General features: G+C 47.3%; 1 protein-coding gene across 1 annotated transcript; it reads left to right on the plus strand.

Moving 5' to 3' along the window:
- Nucleotides 1-9,872: 9,872 nt before the first annotated feature.
- Nucleotides 9,873-14,162, plus strand: GHRH (growth hormone releasing hormone). Its single transcript, XM_058036478.1, has 6 exons — nucleotides 9,873-9,958; nucleotides 10,773-10,904; nucleotides 11,580-11,684; nucleotides 12,786-12,923; nucleotides 13,197-13,293; nucleotides 14,110-14,162. The coding sequence occupies exons 1-5, from the start codon at nucleotides 9,879-9,881 to the stop codon at nucleotides 13,258-13,260; spliced, it is 519 nt and encodes a 172-aa protein (XP_057892461.1). The 5' UTR covers nucleotides 9,873-9,878; the 3' UTR covers nucleotides 13,261-13,293; nucleotides 14,110-14,162.
- The last annotated feature ends 1,942 nt before the right edge of the window (nucleotides 14,163-16,104 follow it).

The following is a 16,104-nucleotide window of genomic DNA, read 5'->3' on the forward strand; positions in this document are numbered from 1 at the left end:
TTCCCGGCCGCTGGAAGCGCTTCCGGCACGGCCCGGCCACCGCCCCGGAGACCGACCGTGACAACCGACCGTGACAAACATCCCGGCAACCGACCGTGACAGACATCCCGGGAACCGCCCCGGCAACCGGCCGTGACAACCGACCGTGACAAACATCCCGGGAACCGACCGTGACAGACATCCCGGCAACCATCCCGACAACCCACCGTGACAGACATCCCGGGAACCGCCCCGGCAACCGACCGTGACAGACATCCCGGGAACCATCCCGGCAACGGACCGTGACAAACATCCCGGGAACCATCCCGACAACCCACCGTGACAGACATCCCGGTTTCCGTCTGTGACAACCATCCCAGCAACCGACCGTGACAACCATCCTGGCAACTGCCCTAGCAACCATCCCATCAGCCGCCCTGGCAACCATCCATGACAACCATCCCAGCAACCATCATTACCAACTGTCCCTAGCAACCACCCCTGGCAACCACCCCAGCAACCATCCCTAGCAATGGCTGCCATCAGCCGTCCCTAACAGCAGCCCCTGGCAGCCCCCCAGAGCTGCCCTGTGCAGCCACCCCACACCCCTGCACACCGTGTGCCCAGGGCAGCCCAAGGGCCATCCAGGGCCTGGGCACCGCGGGCAGTGGGGTTTGGGGGCTGCACTGCCCTGTTCCTCCAAACCCCTGAGGTCAATCAGCCCCAGGGTGCGTGGGCCCAGCCCAGCTGTGGGAGCCTGTGGGTGCCTGGTGGGTCACACAATCCCTGAATCAGTGAGGTTGGAAAAGACCTCTGAGATCACCCAGTCCAATCCATGACCTAAACACCACCTTGACAACCAGAGCAGGACACGGAGTGCCACGTCCAGTCTTTCCTTAAACACCTCCAGGGACAGTGACTCCACCACCTCCCTGGGCAGCCCATTCCAATGTCTAATCACCTTTTGTCACAGACATGTTTTCTGAAAAATCCTTTCCTTAGGATTTTTTCTCCTGAGAGGCCTCAGGAACAAAATGTAAACAATGATTGTCTGCTGCTGTGGAATGCAACAGGTGCATCTGGGATTGGTTGTTTCTAATTAATGGCCAATCACAGCCCAGCTAGCTTGGACTCTCAGAGAGTCAGAAGCTTTTGTTATCATTCCATTCTTTCTTGCTAGCCTTCTGATGAAATCCTTTCTTCTATTATTTTAGTATAGTTTTGATATAATATACATATCATAAAATAATAAATCAGCCTTCTGAAATACAGAGTCAGATCCTCATCTCTTCCCTCATCCTGGGACCCCTGTGAACACTGTCACCCTTTCTGTGAAGAAATTCCTCCTGATGTCCAACCTACACCTCCCCTGGTGCAGCTTGAGGCTGTGTCCTCTCATCCTGGCTGGGTGCCCATGGCAGAAGCACCCCAGGCCTTTACACCTCACCCCCCTAAATCTCTGTGAGGGTTTTAATCCCACCACCAATTCTGTGGCCTCCCAGTCCTGGTGGGTTTCTCTTTGTCCACAAGGTTTTCACCTGCTCCCTTGACATACTCTGGCAGCAACAATCAAGATGTGCTTCTGGCTTTGCTCTTGACAGGGATTTTATTTTTAATTTTATTTTTAATGTCCTGTCCAGTTTCCAGCTCTGAACTGGAGATGGCTCCATAGGATGAGCTACAAAGGGGGAAATGCTTTGGGCTCTGTTTTACTCTGTTTGTGGTATTTAAGGAACCTGATTTGTTTGCCCTTTTCCTATCCCTAAACTATCAGAAGTGCCAGGTTGGTTTTTCTGCAGAGCTTTATTACCAGAGAGTCTAAATACTTTGGGGGAAACCTAATCAGTTACTTATCTACTGAGGAAGTAAGGTATGGTATTTGTAATAAAAGGATTTTCTAGGCTGTTACCAAGCATTTGAATCAAGTGGATATTAATGATAACAATTTCAAAGATTTTTTAGCAATTGGATTAGATAATCCTTCATGGTTTTTAGTGCAGAAGACATTACAGACAACTGGAGAACACTGCTGAGTGAATGGCAGAAGCCAGAGACATTTATACACAGAAAGTTTCTGGCATAATAATCCTAAGAGAAAATTGCTCTTAAATGGAGCTTCTCCTGACCCTGGTGAGTGACTAAGGGATATTTCCAGAGCTCAGGAAAGCAGTAAATTCTGCCCTTTCACCTTCTCACCTCCCAAACTCTAAATGTTTGGGATGAAAAAAAAAAAAACCACTGAGAAGGAAAAAATAATTATTGAAAATATCAGGAGGGATCTTATCAGAATGGATTAACAGGCAGATTAAATTCTTTCCAGTATTACCAGTACACTGAATGTGCTGGTGCTGCTGCCCATACACCTCACAGGCTCCAGTCCTCACAGATGGAGTTTGCAGGCAAAAAGACCTTTGTTACTGTATATTTTATTATTTTTCCTCTCTCCCCAACAGAAATGGCACAACTCACTCCAAGCAGAATTAGGCAGGTGAAATGTGCAGTGTTTAGGCAGCTCCTGCCCCTTCTCTCCCCCTCTATTTCCCCCCAAACCCTCCAGGGCAGGAGCCACAAGCAGGTGGTGCCACCATCCCACTGTGGCTCCCCACCTTCCCCAGCCCCACACTGACCCACTCCTTGCACTGACTGGAAATGGCAATAAAGGGAAGCTGTTTATTAAAAAAAAAGGAAGATTTTCCCAAAGCCTACTGGATGTAAGTGGGTTTCAAAGCTAAAATTGATTAAACAAGTGGACATGGCAATTTTGTCAGCACTCTGTTCAAGCAGGGATAATGCTCAGGCAAGAAGTCTTTCTTCAAATCCAAATAATTTTTGGCTTCTTTTAGTCCTTTCTACATTTCTTTCTTGTGGTATTTCCTGCTTGTCTTTGCAGTGAGGCTGCTTTATTATCACTCACTGTATGTGTGATCCTTGTGCTCCAAGATCTCATCATCCTCAGGTTGCACATTTGTATTCAGCCAGGAAAAAAAATTACTGACAACTGTTCTTATTTCTCATCTCTTACTGGAAACACAGCCTTCCTCATTCCTTCTCCATAAACCACATTTTGCCCTCTTGATGCCAGTACCATCTCACTCTTATTCAGTTTTTTATCAGAGGCTTCTCAAAGGATTGAAGCTGCCTCTCCCTGTTCACCGATCCTGGCTGTAATATGCTGTGTAACCTTCTAGCCAAGGCTCCTTTCCAAACTGAAATGAGAGTGCTAAGACCAAAAATGAGCTCCTTAATTACTGACATTCACTGCTGGCATCTCAGCTCTGTCTGCCACGGCTGGAGGAGGAAGGAGATGGTGTTTAGAGAGCCAGAAATTCAGGAATCAGTAACTCTCAAGCCTCCAGCTGAGTGCAACGTGCTGATGCCTGGCTGAAACCCCTGGCAGTTCACTTGGGTGGTGCTGAAACGCTCCAGAGCTCTGCTAGGAAATAAACAGAGGCAGACAGGTATCTAGAGGCTCTATAAATGGATCCCACCTGCAGAGCCCATCGTGCCTCCTGACACAAGCACATCTCTCAGGCTGCTGCCGCTCGCTCTGTGGCACAGGCTCAGGGACAGCTCATGTCTGGAGATTAAGCAGGATTTTCAAGCAGGCTTTTAACACCATGAGACAGTCCTTCCAACAGCCCTTCTTGCACATTTTGAATCTCTGATTTATTTAGTCTGTTTTTAATCTGATCCCCTGCCTCAGACTCGTTCTCAGAGTGCACACAGTGCTCTTACCCAGAGTGTCTCCTTCCTTGAGATTATTTTGATAAATGTTTGTATTGGGCTTTCTACCAATTTAAGTTCCTCCAGGAAAAATTCTCCTCAGGAACTCATTGATGTTCAAAGGGTTGAGTCTGGAGGATCTGAAGATCCAAGTCTCAACACTTTATCCTTCCAAGAAGAAGAAACCAAGTCTTGTATAATTTTCTAATGGCAAGTCTCACCACACCCGCTGGGTTGGAGTTTTGGTTTTTTTGTTTCTTCCTTAGAAGGAACTGGTATCACAGGCTAAATCTTGTCTTTCTCATCTCATTTTAATTTGCTTGCCTTCCACAGAAATGACAGGATTTCTACAAAGAACTTAGAAATGAAAGCTACTGTGAACACAGCAGTAATGAACGCTGCAATTAAATGATTATGAATTTATTATAATGTGCCTGAGTTCTGCCACTTGGGAAAAGACACTTAAACCAAAATGGGTTCCATCCCACCTCTATGGTGGCAAACCCAGGAAAAAATCATAAATTTAATCTTAGCAGTTCTGTTTAATTCACCATTAGGGCATTTGCCACAAGTTAGTCACCATCCCACCTCTCACAGATATTTCTGCATAAGCCAGAGGGAGAGCCTGTGGAGCCTGGTGGAGAAGCTCCAAAATTGACCTTTTCTGGGTCCTGGGAAGACAGGAAGGTTTTGATTGAAGCTGGGACAGGAAATCCCAGGGACAGAAATGCTGCTGTGTTTATGCTGTTGCAGAACTCCTAAGCTGGATGCACCCAACAGAGCCTCGAGGGTTTTTAGAAATTTCTGCTGCCCTCTCCAATTAACCCAAAGCCATTGTTTTGGGTCTTGCTGGGTCCAACTGTGCATGGCAGGAACCCAACCTGGGCAGCACCAGGAGAGCCCTGGGATGATAGATGATGGCTTTATAGAGCCCTCTGTGGAAGCAGCTCTCCTGAGATATGAGCACAGCTCTCCAACCCAGGCTGGGCAGCAGGCAGATATGAACAAGGCAGTTATAAACTGGTTATCCTTGATCAGAGAAATATTGCCTGGTATCCTATCAGCTCTGTGTAAGGCAAGGGGCCAGCTGGATGGAGAATCAGCTCCAGACCAGGCTGTAAGATAATACCTTGAAATAGCACTGGTTTAACAGCTTGATCTGATTCATCTGTTCAGCCAGTGCAGCACCAAGACAGTAGAAGAAAAATAAGTCATGCTGAAAAATTAGTGCAACTGGCCTCACACATGAGAGAACACAAACAGATTCAATAAAAGCTAACAAAAATCCATGTAGTTTGCAGGGAGTGCATGCAGCTGTGTGCACCAGGACCAGGATTTTGGAAAATCTGCTCTGTACTACCCAGGAATCCCCACCTCCAGTGGATGACAGATGATACACCTGTCGGATTTGCAAGAAACAATGAGAGACAATAACTGGGTTAAACCATCACTGGATGGTGCTGACCCCCTGCACACACAGGCACCCCGCTGCACCATCCTCCCTGCACTCCCTCTGTGCCACCAGCAGCTGGGATGCCACTGTGGTGCCAGGTGAAGGAATTTGGCAGCAGGCAGACATGAGTCATCTCACCTGCTGAAACTTCTTCCCATCACGGAGTCCTGCAGGCCCTCAGACATCTGCATCCCCATCAATTCAGGGCATTGTGAAGTCAATATGGAAAACCTGGCAGGTGGAGCTCATGCTGACACCTCATTTGGAGCTCCTCTGAACTGTCCTGGTCTTGTTGGCTTGAAGGCTCTGTGCTGGTTTTAATGGGGCTTTCATGAGCCTTGTTCCAGGAATGAGCACAGCTGCTGGTGGTGCAGCACCCCAGGGAACACCCCTGCCTCTTTCCAGAGCACATCAAGGGAGCAGGGCTCTCCAGCTGCTCTCTGGCTTGGTGTGAGGCTGTGAGGTCTGTGAGGGACTGAACTGCCCCCCTGGTGCAGGTGTGAGTAACAAAGGAGAAGGAGGAAAAGGCTGATAATCAAAGAAAAATAAAATAGCAATAAAAGATCAACCCTCCTGTTCATGCAGCGTGAGAAAGTACTAATGGTTAACTCACTCTCATTGTGGAGCAGAAGGAAAAAATGGAATTGCAGAGGGAAAAACGAAGTTTACCTGGCAAAGTGAATTTGTCATTCACTCTGCCAGATTACTGCTGTTATTTGCTCTTCACTCTTAGAGGGATAAAGAGAAATCGTGCAAATGACCCTGGGCTGTGGCACAGCCCCCTCTGCACTCACACACACACACACAGAGGATGCAAACACAGCCTTTGCAATCCAGGAGGATAATTGATGCTGTGACGGTGGAAGCCCACGGGACTCCGGAGGGAGCTCAGGTATAAAAGGCAGAGATGAAGCTCCCTGGCAGCCAGAGGGCACCGGGAGCTCCGGGAGTGCCCTCCGTGCCCGGCACAGCCCGCGGGCTCCCGGAGCAGCGCCCGAGGAGAGCCTGGATCTGCAGCCGGGGAAGGAGCACCTGGGCAGGGGCTGATCCAGGAGGAGCTGGTTCTCTCCAGGAAAGGTAAGTGGGAGCCTCTCTCCATGCATTTAGCAAGATAATGTCTAGTTGGAAGTTGGGCACAATTAAATTCCACTGAAATGCAATCAAAGCTGGCATCAGGAATGAGCTTTGCCAGGTGCCTTTGTACCATCTCAGGATTTATACCAACACGTTTTTGTACCAACTCACAGAATGAAACAACAATTGAGCTACATCATAAATGCAAACCGATGGATTTATCCTATAGATGAGCTTTATAAAGCATGTTAGATGAGCTTTATTAAACATATTAGATGAGCTTTATAAAACATGCTAGACGAGCTTCATAAAACATGTTAGATGGTTACTAGCTGTAGCACATTTTTCTCTTTTGCTATGTTGATGTGAGTTTCTTTTTCCCTGGCAAATGAACGGTGTTTTACTCACCCAGCAATGAAACTGTGCTTGAGCCAAAGCAAAGTGTGAGGAGGAACACAACTCAGTGCTACAGGTAATGCAAAGCCAGCCTGGGCACAGGGAGGCACTTAAAAGGATTTCTGCTTTTCTAATGCAGCATTTCAGGGGATGAAAGTTTCAGCTTTGTAAAACAGCAGGCATGGCAAAAGCTTCATTTCATCTACACAGAGGTGTTTTGAAGACTGCTCAGGTTGAGGTTTCAGAATTGGCCAGAGGCAGTTACCCAGCTCTCCAACATCACGGCCACAATGCTGCTGTTCCCAGTGCACAGGATGGAACAAAGCTATTACACCTCATCTGCTGGAATGGTGCTAAAAGCTCTTAATCTTAAGGGAGATTTATTTATTAATCATTTTTGCACATGCTGCCAGAATGGGAAGGGAAGGTGTCCCTCACCTCAGGAGAATTTCGAAGGTGACAATGTTTTGCAGAGCTGTCAAGCTGCCTGCACACAGGGTGACACTTCCATTTCCCATCTTCTCTTCTGAAATGCAGACACATCTGGGAAGGGATGTAGAACTTTCATTTTTTATTTATTCCTGAAGGAGAAAGGGAGACAGACATACCCCCCAAATCTGGAAGCAGGCTGTGGCTAAGGGAGAGAAGACAAAGCAGGATAGGGGAAGAAGAACAAAGCCAGAAAAAAAACCAAAAAATAATTTCAAAGAGACTAATAGTAGAGAAATAAAAAAAAGGATCTCAAATGTTCAAAAAGCAATTCTAGAGAAAAATCCAACATTTAAAGAGAAGCCAGAGACAGAAAGAAAATGGTAATCAGGGCAGTGTCCTAGGAAGGGGAAGCAGACAACTTTGGGCTAGGGTTTCATTTACATTGGCACTTAACTTCTCAGCTCACATAGAGGCTTCTCTAATACTGATTAAATCTCCTGGTTGGCACTTTCTATAGATGCTGGTCTGCTGGTAACCACTGATAGATGCCTTAGATAATTTCCTCTATCTAGAAAGATCTGACTTGATATTTTCTTGAAGATATTTAGGGAAGAGGCGCAGAAGCAGCATGTTTTTCCAAATTCAGAAGAAAAAGTCAAAAAAGAAAAGGAAGCAGGGGATTTGTTCTAAAAGCAGAAGTCCTGTCTGTCTATCAAAGTCTATTTAAGCATTCCTTGGCACTTTGGTGGGGCAAAGTGATTGTGCAGGAGGAGGAGATGCCACCCATGAGCACAAGGAGCTTTGCAGGAGCTGCTGTGCTATTCCCAGGGGAAATGCTGGGGAAGCTGCTGGTCCCATCTGGGAGCACAAGTAACTGGAAACAGAGCCTGGGTGAGAACAACTTGGTGATAAGAAACCCCATTCCTTAGAGGGACACCTTTTCCATGTCTGTCTGTGCACTTTTGGCACTGCCACTAATTCTGTCATTAACTTGCCTGGTGTCAACATCAGACCCACTGCAAGAGCTCAGGTCCTCAATCAGCCTCCCCCTCTCTGCTCTGCCCAAGCAGAAAGGAGAGCTCACTGGTGATGTTTTCCAGCAGAGAGCCTCCCTCCCTCCTCCCCCGTGGGTAAAACCCAATCCTTGAAAGTTCACTTGGGCAATCAGAAGTCCAAGCAAGCCCTTTCCATCTGGGAGCTGCTCCTTTTACAGGGAACTCTCGTTATACATTTGGAAGAGAGGTTTTTTTCCCTCCTCTAAGGGAGATCAAACACCTTTCTGCTCTTTTCTTGTGTATAATAAGATAGGGAACAGGGAAACTTGGTATTTTAAAGGTTCCTATCCACATTCTTTAAGAATCTTCTTTGAGCAAAAGATCAATCACTTTCAATGGAAGCTGGGGAAGAGCGGCATTCACTGAAATACCTTCGTCCTGTTGCTGCTTCCAGGGACAAAAGCTCGGCATTCAGCTCGGTGTTCAGCCCCCGAGGGTGGCTGACCCCGGGCTGCTCCGGCCTGAGTCATCCTCAGCCCTTCAGCCAAACCTGGGACACAAAAACTGCACCCACGGCTGAGCCCGGCTCACCGCTCCAAGGCTGGAGCTGCTCTCCACAGCAGCACCTCAGCCCTTCCAAAGGCACATATTGACATATTTCAGTCCTTCCTCTCTCCACAGCAGCACCTCAGCCCTTCCAAAGGCACATACTGACATATTTCAGTCCTGTCCTCTCTCCAGAGCAGCACCTCAGCCCTTCCAAAGGGAAATAATTTCCATATTCCAGTCCTGTCCTCTCTCCACTGAATGAACAGGCTCTGTTTTGTTTAGCAAACCAAGCCCAGCAGTTGTCTTTGTTCAATGGCTTTGCCAGGGGCACCTCTGTGCCTGTATCGCCCCTCTGCCCAGGAGTTTTGTTTGGATTTCCCTCTTTCTCTCCAGCCTCTGGACAGCCAGAGGGGCAGCCCAGGCACAGACCCGTGCTCTGCAGGTACAGCCATGAGAGCAGAGCAGGTGGAGTCCCAGGGCTGGCTGCAGAAGGTTCTGTGCAGGTTCCTTTCACATCCCTGCCAACTGCTGCCCTCATCCAGGTGCTTTTAGAGCCCTGCAGGGGCTCCTGGGGCTCACAGCAGCCCCAGAGAGAGCTCTTTCATTGAGCTCCAGGTCAGTGAGGGGCTCCCACAGCACCAAAACCTGACAGAGCAGACTCCAGGGCATCACACACAGCCACTGCCCTCCACAGGGGACACTGTGCCACACCAAGACAGTTCTGCCTTGGGAAGCACCACAGCCTCAGAGGAACATTTCCAGTCCTTCTGTGCTGAGAAATGCGCAGAGGGACTTGTGGAATTTGCAGGCAGCCCCAACATGGGAAGAGATGAGAATATTGACTCCATGTTTCAGAAGGCTGATTTATTATTTTATGATATATATTACATTAAAAGAAAATTATATACAAAAACTATACTAAAAGAATAGAAGAAAGGATTTCATCAGAAGGCTAGCAAGGAATAGAAAAGAATGATAATGAAATCTTGTGACTGATCAGAGATTCCAAGACAGCTGTGCTGTGATTGGCCATTAATTAGAAACAACCACATGAGACCAATCACAGATGCACCTGTTGCATTCCACAGCAGCAGATAATCAATGTTTACATTTTGTTCCTGAGGCCTCTCAGCTTCTCAGGAGGAAAAATCCTAGCAAAAGAATTTTTCATAAAACATGTCTGTGACAGGGACTGAGAACACAAGGGTGGCACTTGGCCTCCCCTCAGTGCCCTGACTCAGCTGCTCTGCATTTTAGGTGACTCCAAGGGGTGGAAGATGCTGGATAAGGCCACCCTGCTCCTGTTCCTGCATTTAGTCTCATGCTCCACCTCCTCCCCTCTCTACCCAGCTCTCAGGTAAGTGCTTGAGTGCTTTACCCACACTCTCACTCTGCCTCATCTCTGACCTTGTGCAGAATAAACAGCGGCCAAACTAAAGTTGCCAGCACTTCTGAAAGATGAGTTCTAAATGTGTTTCTAGGCCTATTCATCTGCCCTGTCTTAATTTTTTGGGTACACTGCTGGCCTAGAGGTGATTTCCAAAGAAGGCAGGCACCTGATGGAATATTTCAGCCCAAAGAGTTGCGTTTAGAATTGAATGCTGGGTTCTGTAAAGGGAAATCTGGCAATCTCCAGAGCAGGCAGCACCTCCAGCCCAAACACTGATAAAAATTTGTGGCTGCAGAGCACCTGCACTGAAGTCAGAACTGCAGATATTCTAGTACATGAAATCTACAGATACCTATTAATATTTCAAGTATTTCCTTGTCGGGTCTTACAAGTTGCAACACTGATTTGTACTTCGACAATGAATAGAAACATAAAAATGAGTGTTGGCTTCTCTAATGTGGATTTGCAGTGTCCCATAGAAGATGCTTTAGCCTTGTGCCAAAGGCATGGCACAATGACACCAGGAACAGTGGGATTCTGCTGGGAGCTCAGTGAGGGGGGTGTGTGTTTGAGGCAGCTCTACAAACCATCCTTCCACTGCTGGGAGAGCTTCAGGGCAGTTTCTGACTGGGGAGACCGACAGACAGCACTTGTATTACTGCTAAGATGGGATGAAAAATGGAGAAAGAACAAGCAGGAGAGTAGGGAATGATGGCTAAGAAGACTGAGCCCCAGCTGGATCTGAGCACAACCCTCAGCGTGCCTGGGGTTTCTCTTGCAGGTTCAGCCCAGGGCCGGTTGCTGGCAAGGCCGTGAGCTTCCAGCTGCAGCCCAGCAGCTCCCTGCAGAGCCACAGCCCCCTGGCAGAGCAGCAGCCCGAGGAGGGCTTCCTAACAGACCCCACTGAGAAAAGGTTGGTGCCTCCCCTGCCAGCCCTGCTGCTGCTGCACAGAGTGCTGGTCACAGCCCAGGAGCAGCTCAGTTAGTCCCACACCATCACCCGTGGCCAGAGCCGTGTCCTGCTGTCCCCACCAGCAAGGACACACTGACAGGGGCAGGCTCACACGCCCAGGGCTCCTGCAGGGAACAGAATTGTCCACTGAGCTCTGGGACTCTATCTGCAGGGATGCTAGAGCCTCTCCTTTCCCTCTCTGCCTGGAGACAGAGGTTCATTATTTCTGTCTGAAGCACAGAGGACTCACCCTTACGACAGTGGCACCAGCCCAGGGGTTTGTGCTTCCCCCCTTACCTGTGGATTTTCTGGAGCCTGGGTCTAACCACAGCCTAGAGATGTGCTGGGGGCTGTGTCACCCTGTCCCAGACAGAGCCCTCCCAGGAGGTGCAGGTGCTGCTGCAGAGCACAGGGACAGCCCAGCCCAGCCCTGCCCCAGGTATTTCATTTTCCCTGCTGCCTCCATGTCAGGACTGAGCTCCCTCAAATCCTTTTACCCTCCAACACTGATGCAGTCCCACACTACCAGCTGTTTGCTGTGGTGACCTGCCCTGGAATGAGCCCTGTGACGTGTGGGCTGTTCAGTTTCTCTCACTGACAGCTCAGAGATCAGCCTGTGCTTCCTTCCCTCCCCAGGATGCAGCGCCACGCTGACGCCATATTCACTGACAACTACAGGAAATTCCTGGGGCAGATTTCAGCCCGAAAATTCCTCCAGACCATCATTGGCAAGAGGCTTGGGTAAGCCCCAGCACCCTGCTGCCCTAGGGCTGGGTTTTGCCCATTACCCTGGGCAGTTTTCCACACACCTGGCAGAATTGGCTGCCTTTCACTGCAGCAGAACCAACCTCTCCTGCTGCTCCACATCCCAAAGGGCATTCTGCATCCCTGCAGTCTTGGATACCCTTAATCACAGTTATCATCCTAATTAATGCTTTCCTCCAAGGCTGTAAGCATCAGATCAGCTCAGAGTTCTGCTGCAATACCAACAAGCAACAATATTTGCTGATAATGTTTGCAATGATCCTTCATTGGTAGGGAACCTGTAGAATTTGCAGACAACCCCAGCATGGGAAGAGATGAGAATCTTGACTCCATGTTTCAGAAGGCTGGTTTATTATTTTATGATATATGTTATAGTATATTATATTATTTATATTATATATTTATATTATTTATATGATATATATTTATATAGTATATATTATATATATTCATATTGTTTATATTATATTTATAGTTATATTATATTTATAGTATTTATATTATATTTATATACTAAAACCATACTAAAAGAATAGAAGAAAGGATTTCATCAGAAGGCTAGCAAGGAATAGAAAAGAATGACAATTAAGTCTTGTAACTGACCAGAGTCCAAGACAGCTGGACTGTGATTGGCCAGTAATTAAAAACAACCACATGAGACCAATCACAGATGCACCTGTTGCATTCCACAGCAGCAGATAATTACTTTTACATTTCGTTTCTGAGGCTTCTCAGCTTCTTAGGAGAAAAAATCCTAATGAAAGGATTTTTCACAAAATGTGTCTGTGACAGGAACCCTTATCCCTGGCCTGGTTTGAACACAGAAAACAGCCTCTCCATTACCCTTGGCTGCTTAGATCACTGACTGCCACTGAACAAGACCAACTGGTCAGATGCAAGCCAGCCCAACCCATCTTCTAACAAAGCAGCAAATACAGTGACCAGTTTCTTTCTGAAATTAAGCAGAGTTTCCTTAGGCTCAGTCTCAGCAGGCTCCCTTTCAGTGCTGAGCCAAACTTGGAGTGAGGCACAAAAAGCATGTCAGAAACAAAGAGGTTTCTCATCTTCACCCACCAGAAGCAGCGAGAGCAGCCCAGGGGAGGGGCTGCAGGAATTCCTGAGCAGGCGCCAGTCCGACAGCATCCTGATGGACAGCCAGTACCAGCAGCAGATGGTGCTGAGGGACTTCCTGGGAGCCATCCTGCAGAGCCACAGGTGGGTGCCAGTCAGGTCATCCTCTGCCCGCTGCAGGAGCACACCCAGCTCCTTGGCACTGCCTGCCTAACAGGGGTGAACATGCTGAATTAAGTGTCCTTTCAGGGAAAGAATAAGGCTGAGCTCACAAGCAGCGTGCAGATAAGAACAGCCTGCACCACACAGCAGCACATCACTCTGCTGTCTTCTCAGCCTTGTAATCCAGTCAAATAGCAGAAAAGAGAATTTCTCTCTTGATCCCAGTGATGCCATCCCTGTCCTCTTCCTTGGCAGGCCTCAGGACATTGACAGCAGTGGGCTGGAAGGCTTTCCCAGCACCCTGGCCAAGCTCATGTAAATATTTCTCCCTTTTCCATCTCCTCACACTCTGGTGAGTACCATTCCCTGCTCAACCCTGTGCATAACTCACTGCTGCTGCACTGCTCAAGGCTTGAAGGCTCTCCTTCAGCAATGCCAGCTCCCACTGCTGCCCATGAAAAAGGTGCTTGCTGCAATTTAAGGGGGGAAAAGCTCCCAATCAATATTATCAAGTACCTAAAACCCTGCTAGATTGAACAGACAGAACACAAGTGCTGTGGAGCTGCATGTGGATGCCTGGGAACAGGTTTGCAGCAGCCCAAAGCAGCCTTGCAAAGCTATCTGAGATGGGGTGCCTGAGGGTCTAGGCCAGGCTCAAGGCAGACAAAATCTTTCTCCAGCAGCAGAACCTGTCTCTAGGTCCCTGGGACATGTCAGGTTTTCCCTGCACTAGAACAGCAGATAGTTTTACTGTTTTCTGTATCCCTCACTCCTGAAAACAGTCAGCTGGAACTTGAATTACACTCCAAGTCTTGTCATTCTTGAGGGAATGAGAGACAGCACACCATCCATCCTTGGGAATACCTTCCCTTGATCAGCTGTCCCACAGAAATGAAGCCTGTCCAATGCTGCCAGCAGGATTTAAAGGGGTGTGGAGAGATCAGTGTGCACACTGAACAAAAGAGGGGCTGGGGAAGAGAGGGAAGATCAGAACTCTACATAAATCACACAGCTGTGAGAGCATAACATTCCAGCATCTCCCTTGCCATGCTTGACTTGGTTACCTTTCCACACATAAGGTCAGTCAGGAAAAGCCTCCAAAGGATGAAAAAATGTGTGTGCTTATGAAGTTTTCTGGTAATTCTCTTTTCCTCCTCTTTCTGTCTAGAATAATTCAGAGCTCATGGACCAAACTGTACAGTGAGCCCTTCATGGCTGTGAAGACACTCCCAGATGTGAGCAGCTGGAACCTGATGCACACACTCCTCAGATCTGATCAGAGGAATGCAGTGCTGAAGCACCACTTAATTTACTCCAGTCTTTACAATTTAACTCCCCTCTTGAAATACTGCTCTGTACTAAATTAGAAAACAAACCTCTGTGGTTTAACCTCAGGCTGCTATACACAGACTAAAACAAGTGAGAGACTTGTAATTCTGGGGACCTCCTGTCTGCTAATTAAGGTTTCTAATCACAAAGTGTGGCAAAATTTCTGCCAAGTCATCTTTCTGTTTGAGGGCTTGATTAATAAAGATGAGGCCACCAAAAGGCACCTTTAGGCAACTTAGTAAATTGATTACAGCATTCTCTAAATTGATGCTGATGGCACAGCCACACACAGCAAGGATCAGGGTGAGGTGAGAGATGAATTCACACATCTCCCATTCACTGGAAACACTGCCCAGGGTTGCTGCTGCCTGCCTGACACAGAATAAACTCTAAAATGCTCAGCTATGGTTCCTGCTCAGCCTTGAGGAGTTCAAGCTGAAGTTATAGCTCTGCCAGAGCTAAAGGAGATCCCTGTGCATCAGATTGGGCTGTCACTGTTTCAACTCAACCTCCTGTTGCAGCTGTAAATGTTTTAAAAGGAGTAAGTTATTAGCCCAGTGATCTCATACAGCTCCTTGCTCCCTCTCACCCCAATCCCCCTGTGGTTTGTGTAATTATGTCTTCAGAAATGTAAATAACATCAGGATGGGGTCTGCTCTCCCATCAGCAGCAGGAAATAAGAGTTGTTTGAAATAAACCTGTCCAACAGCAGGTCAAGGTGGCTCTTTTGTTGAGACCTAAGTTTCTTGAGGAAGATGCTCCTCAGAGACAGTTGTCAAGTGCACTAAGGATGACTCAAAACTGGGCTAACAAAGGCACCAGCTCCAGTACCAATAACAACACCAGGCTGGAATCACAATTATATATAATATACATACACATCACACATTGTGATATATATCACCATATAAATGTGTGTTTAGGCCTAGGAAGCCTTCCCTCCTTGCACTCCAACAATTCCATGTTGGTTTGCAGCTGTTACCATCTCATTTTTCCTCAGGTACCATGTCAGGTACCATGAACAGGAGTGTGCATGGAAATAATTTCATCCTTGTACCAACTGCCTCTCTGTTAGAGCCTGTTCAGGTTTTACAGTTCCAGCTCTAGGGAAGGGTTACAAAGCACCCAGCAGGATGGGGAACACTGAGAGGATGCTGAGGGAGAGCAGTGCAGCTGTGGCAGCAGCAGGAGCACTAAAGGATAACTGCTGCCCTTCCACAGGCCCTTCCTTTTGCTCCACAGAGCAGAAATACACAAAGGAATCACCTGAGTAGCCTGGTCCAAAATGGATTTCTAAGCATATTCTGTAACAACACACTCAAAGCCATTAGGACTTACTACAAGGAAAGGAATTACAAACAATGAAAAAGATTCCTAAAGCAGTAAGTAGACAGAGTAGCAAAAATTATTTAAACTCTGTTAAGTGGCATAAAAGGCATATGCAAACATTGGGTTGGATACTGCCAATAAAATCAAAACCCTTTCAAAAACATTTCAGAAAGTGTTTGGGTGATTAAGTCTGTGATTAAATGGATGGGTGAGTGCAGCTATTTAGAATAAGAGATTCCTTTGGAGATTCAGTTTGCTTCAAAATGAGGAAACAAATGCTCAAACTCTGTGAGATTAAATATAAAAACAAAGCAAATAAAAAATATCTGAGCACTAAAAGACCAAATAAAAACAATCTTTCCTAATCCATAAGTAGTACAATCAATAGCAACACACACAGCTTAGAGAAGACACATCACAGGGGCACTCCATGATTCTCCTTTTGCATCCCTGCTCTCCTTGGATAAAATGCTGCAGCTCTAGAGGCACAGGGAAAGTTCTGTCC

The sequence above is a fragment of the Melospiza georgiana genome, chromosome 17 (assembly GCF_028018845.1).
Source record: "Melospiza georgiana isolate bMelGeo1 chromosome 17, bMelGeo1.pri, whole genome shotgun sequence".
In the NCBI taxonomy this organism is placed as follows: domain Eukaryota; kingdom Metazoa; phylum Chordata; class Aves; order Passeriformes; family Passerellidae; genus Melospiza; species Melospiza georgiana.

Excerpts from the sequence above, each read along its gene's own strand:
- GHRH (XM_058036478.1), top strand. The coding sequence starts at position 9,879 with ATGCTGGATAAGGCCACCCTGCTCCTGTTCCTGCATTTAGTCTCATGC. Across the intron at positions 10,905-11,579 it reads ACAGACCCCACTGAGAAAAG|GATGCAGCGCCACGCTGACG; the intron begins GTTGGTGCCTCC and ends TTCCCTCCCCAG. Across the intron at positions 12,924-13,196 it reads GCCATCCTGCAGAGCCACAG|GCCTCAGGACATTGACAGCA; the intron begins GTGGGTGCCAGT and ends CTTCCTTGGCAG.